Here is a 5,278-nt window from a genome sequence, read left to right as displayed (position 1 = left end):
ATAACGAGGGGTATATTAGCTCCAAATGACAAAGTTGAGGGGTATATCAGACCCTTTTCCCATTTTATTTTTACAACAGGCTAAATTCTTGTTTAGTACTTTTTCCATTTTTAATTTTTCTTTTTGGTTTTCACATAGTTGTATGAACCACTGATGTAAAAATTTTATTCTAGCTCCTAAAGTATCTACTAATCCTTCATCATTCCAATCTTTAATTATTTTTGTGCTAAATGGTTCTGGTAATTTTGTAAAATATTGTTGTCTTATTTCTTTTGCTTCATTCAAATTGTATTTTGCTTTGTAATAGTATTCCTTAAATGCACAAGTGTATTCTTCTATATAACACATTTTACATATAACTAATTTTGTCATAAGTTGTCTATTTATTATTTTTTCTCTGTTTTGTTCTCTTATATCTGTGGTCATACCTCCAAATTCACTTCTTATTGCTGATTCATATTTATCTAGTATATCTATATTTGTTGCTGATGGAGATCCATCTATTTTCTTGTCACTTCTAAGTACTTCTAAAATTTCTAAGGGTAGATTTTATATCCATAATCTTGTTGTTCCTACAAATGTTCTTTCTATATACCTTGGTGTTTCTGTTGATTTTATTTTGTTATCTATTAGTTGCTTAGATATATTTCCTATCCATAGTAATATTGCTTTATTTATATCTGTAACACAATCTAGATCTAAGAAATTATATTGTTCGTTTATTGGTTTTGGTGTCCAATTTTTATTTAATCTACTATTCCATATTGCGTTAGTTCTATCTGATTGCTGATAACTTTCTGTATAATAAGTTGGTGGTGTCCATCTAGTACTAATTCTAGGACTATTTCTGGGACTATTGTCTGGAGTTTTAACTCTTGACGTACTAGGTCGATTCATATTTCCTGTGTTTATTTCTAATTTTTTCAGTTTATTTACATGTTCTAGGATTTCTGTGTATGTCTCACTTATTTCTGATTTTTTGTCATTTATTGTATCTGATTCATTTTCATCTATTTCATTTATTTCAAGATCTTCATTTAGTTTTTGTTCCATCTCTTTTATTTCATTAGTTAATTCTAGTTCTTTTTTTCTTTTTCTATCTGTTTTTCTTTTTGTTTAGTTTCATATAATAATTTTAACCTAACTAATTCTTTTTCTAATTCACTTATTCTTGTATTTTTTATTTCTTCCAAATGTTGTACTTCTTGTTTTGCTTGTATTTTAATTTTTTCAATTTCTTTTGATTTGTCTATTTCTTCATTTTCTTTTGTTATTCTTATCATAGCTGTTAGGCAATCTTCTAATTTTGCTGATTCTTTTTCTAACATTAAATATAAATTATTTCCTATTTTTTTATATCTTCTTTCTAAATTTGAAAATATTATTTTTATTATCATTCCGTCTTGATTTTCATATGCCTTTTCGTCTACTGCAAATTCTTCTTTATTCATTATAATTTATGTATTATATTATGTTGTAATTTATATTCAAGGTGATCTATACATTAGTTGCAATCTAATTATCTAGGAATTGAAAGGCTAAATTTTAGCAAAAAGTTGGCCCCCACAAAAGAGTGCAAGAATATTGGTAAACAAATAGCGGAGGTTTTTAATCTTAATCCGGCTAGTGGATAATAATAACCGAGTGTGGAATAAAAAGGGTAACTTTTTTCTTCCAAAAAATAAAAATAGCATATCAAAATTATTTTCAACCAAAAGGGAAAAATTGAACTGTTTGAAGCGATTAAAAAAAAAAATCAATTAAACTCGCTGCTCTTACAATGGTTTTATCAAATTTATTTTTTTAAACTAAAATCGCTGCTCCAGCAGCGCTTTTATCAAAAAAAATAATCAAATGTTTATCAATTCTTTGTTTTTTAAAAAATTGATTTGTTAAAAAAATATTTAGTGTGGTTAGTTATATTAGAAAGTAAATCAATTTTTACTTGAACATCAAAATTTTTTTTCCATATTAGAAGCAGACCAATGTAATCTAGGAAATCGTCGCTGGAACACCGATTCCAGTTTTTAAAAAAATATAAATAATTCAATAAAAACGTTGCTGGAGCAGTGATTTCAATTGGAGTAATTTTGTCTTTTTGGTTAAAAATAATTTAGATATGCTGTTTTGATTTTTTTTAAAGAAAAAAAACTGCCCTTTTGACTCCTAACTCAATAATAACAGCCTCTTTAAAAAATCCTCGCAAATTAGTTGCTTTAAGAAGAACAAATTGCGGACTCCCACAATTTGCAATGTAGTGCCTAATGATGATCTTTTATTATTGCAATATTTAGATACAAATGTAATAATAGAATGATATGATAAGTAACTGCACTAAAGTTGATGAAAGGATAGATATATTAACCAAATTATAAAAAAACTTGATAAGTTTACAATAACATTGTAGGAAAAGTTTCTATAAGAAAAATAATGTTTAAGGTAGCTAGTTTAATTTAAACAACTTGGAGGTAATTCGGTGCCTGTTGCTTTTCCATTGGCATGAGCACATGTTGATATTGCAGGACCATCAGGGGCATCATATTCCAAGTTGATATCATTAAGCATAATTCCTTTACAAGGATATGTAGCACTACAATCTAAACTAACTGCTGCTTTTGAACTTGAAGATCCCCTTATGTTATTGAATGTCACATCCTTGATTTGCACACAACTTTCCTATTAATTAATTAATTAATTAAACCAAAGTAAATGACTTCTGACAATACCAAACACACAAAAAAAAATAAAATTGAAGAAAGTAAAATGCATGGATACCTGTGTGCTACCGCTACAGTTTCTCTCCGGACAATAATGTTGATCGATTATTATAGGATTCGAGGCTTTTATAATGGTAATATCATCAAATATTATATTTGTAGCCATACCGGTTATCGTTGAGGCCCAACTCTTAATTCTCACCCCATTTTGAGTGTTGATCAAAGTGCAATTTTTGACATGTATATCCTTCACAATTTTAGGTTTAGATAGTTTACCTAAGCTACCGATGCTTATTCCATGGCCAGGGCCACAAGTGATCCCAGTAATGTTGATGCTTTGACTACCATCGATAATAGATATACAATCATCTCCAGTTCCAATATTTGAATCGGCGATATGCATGTTTGTTGAGTAGCTTATATGAATACCATCGGTGTTAGGGCTGTTTTCTGGCGCCGCTATTTGAACATGCCTAAATCTGGCATTATTGGATTGAAAGACTTTGACGTGTACACCCTTGCTATTGATTGAATGTATGTCATGCACCACGAAATTATGGACGAAATTTAATGCAAGTGTCTGATGATTCAAATGTAAACAAGGCATTATATTAGAAAAAAACAATATCATGCATAAAACATAAATTATAAATTCAAAACTTACATGGGGAAGAGTTTCACATTGATGTTTTCCCCAAGCACAATCCCCTTGTCCATCAAATGTTCCATGTCCTTTAATATCTAAGCCATGAATATATTGAAAAGCAATCCAAGAACCAGTATTGCAGAATATATTAGGATCAGTTGGAGCTTTAATAACTCCTTTCATTTCAAAGGTCGTAACAGATCCATTACATGGTCCTTTAAAGACTGCACCATTTATCATATATACCCCTGAAGGTATCAACAATGTCCCGTTTCCATTCCATATGCATGCATCCCTCCAACCATTCAAAAATGCCTTTCATCATAATAAATATATAAATAAAAAACAATTAATTAGACAATGAATTTGTCATATATATATATATATATATATATATATATATATATATATATATATATATATATATATAATTTCTTATCCGTGTGTCACATACACCCCTCTTCTAGACTCAATGTATGTTGTTGAGCTTTGCTCAACCACATTGGATTTTCCGTTTGTACTTTTTTTATTGAGATTTGTCTAAACTCAATTGGATTTGCCTTAAATCATCATTGCACCTTTATATTAGGCCTTGTTTTTGTATGCACTAATGCCCTCATTATGTATAAACCCATTCTACATCAATCCATCCCGCATAATCTAAATTAACTTTTATTAATTTATAAAAATTGATAAATATTGTTCACGTCATTTAAATTCTTCCCAAGAGAATTGTTTTTCCTACTTTCTTCATAACAATTCTTTTTACATTTTAAATTGAAGTTGCAATGATAATCTAAAATAAACCCAAATCAAAATATCAAAAGTTTTTTTTTTCTCATATGAGAAATAAAGTCAGAAAGACCAAAAATATTTCTCCCATCTATTAACTCCTCTATGTACCCTTTTTGTTTTTTGGTTCAATTGGATCACTATCAAATAAATAAAAAGTTCTTAATTAAAATTTTTAAATAATAAACAATGTTGTTTGGGAATGAAAAACAACCCAAAATATTGCATAAGCATCAATTCAAAAGCTTAAATATAAACTTAAAGTAGCAAAAGAGTCGATCGCACCTGCCCCCACCCCCCAAAAAAGCTTATTTTAGAAAATCAACCCCCCTCCCCCCCTAGCTCAAAATCTACTCCGCCCCGCCCCACAGAGGTTTAAATTGTCCCGTCTCATTGTCATCCCTAAAAGAAATAGAACAAGTTTGTAAGTGAAATTATTACGTAGATCTTTTAGTTTTTTTTTTTACTCGTATGAATTGAATAATAGCTAAGAACACATTAAAAAGTTAATTTTTTGGTTCTCACCTCACTATCGTCCGTCATTCCATCTGCTTTAGCACCATAAGAAAGGACATTGAAGACCTTTTCTTGAGCATTTGTGCATACAAAAACAAGGCCTAATATAACGCCTATTGTGAAACAACACTTTGAAGTCATTTTTAATTTTTGTTCTCATTTTGCTTTTTCAACTTCTGGTTATATACACCTTCTTGTTTTTTTCAAAATATATTTTCTTTATAAAATAAATTATGTAGATTCTTTAGACTTTATTGTTGACTAATATGAAATGAAGGTAAAAATATTTATGTTGAATGAATATCATTGTAAGTTTATTAAACTGCCACCTAAGCTTAACACTTTCATTCTTAGAAAATATATACTTTTCTGGCTAGTATTTCAAAAGAAGTATTCATATGATATTATCTACATTTATTCTATTAAATTAAGTTTTACTTTCTTTTGTTAATACTCGGAAATTTTCATTGAAGTTTAGTCAAATATATTGCTGTTGAATGTCTCATTTGACCAAATTAATTATCTTCAATAGTCCAAAATGAATTGTCTTGAGTGTGTTTAATGACACTCATTCTTAATACTTTTAAATTGTCGTTTCTGAGACTTT

General features: G+C 28.9%; 1 protein-coding gene across 1 annotated transcript; it reads right to left on the bottom strand.

Annotated features, from left to right (window-relative positions):
- Nucleotides 1–218: 218 nt before the first annotated feature.
- On the bottom strand, nt 219–4,937 carry LOC101248624 (exopolygalacturonase-like). Its single transcript, XM_004248890.5, has 4 exons — nt 4,681–4,937; nt 3,382–3,678; nt 2,776–3,297; nt 219–2,676 (listed from the first exon to the last, which is right to left on the bottom strand). Exons 1-4 carry the CDS (start codon nt 4,810–4,812, stop codon nt 2,449–2,451), a joined length of 1,179 nt encoding a protein of 392 aa, XP_004248938.3. The 5' UTR covers nt 4,813–4,937; the 3' UTR covers nt 219–2,448.
- Between the last annotated feature and the right edge of the window lie 341 nt (nt 4,938–5,278).

The sequence above is a fragment of the Solanum lycopersicum genome, chromosome 10 (genome assembly GCF_036512215.1).
Source record: "Solanum lycopersicum chromosome 10, SLM_r2.1".
Classification (NCBI taxonomy): Eukaryota; Viridiplantae; Streptophyta; class Magnoliopsida; order Solanales; family Solanaceae; genus Solanum; species Solanum lycopersicum.
This window is presented reverse-complemented; position numbering and strand designations above follow the sequence as displayed.

Excerpts from the sequence above, each read along its gene's own strand:
- LOC101248624 (XM_004248890.5), bottom strand. The coding sequence starts at position 4,812 with ATGACTTCAAAGTGTTGTTTCACAATAGGCGTTATATTAGGCCTTGTT. Across the intron at positions 3,298-3,381 it reads AATGTGAAACTCTTCCCCAT|ACACTTGCATTAAATTTCGT; the intron begins GTAAGTTTTGAA and ends TTGAATCATCAG. Across the intron at positions 2,677-2,775 it reads ACTGTAGCGGTAGCACACAG|GAAAGTTGTGTGCAAATCAA; the intron begins GTATCCATGCAT and ends ATTAATTAATAG.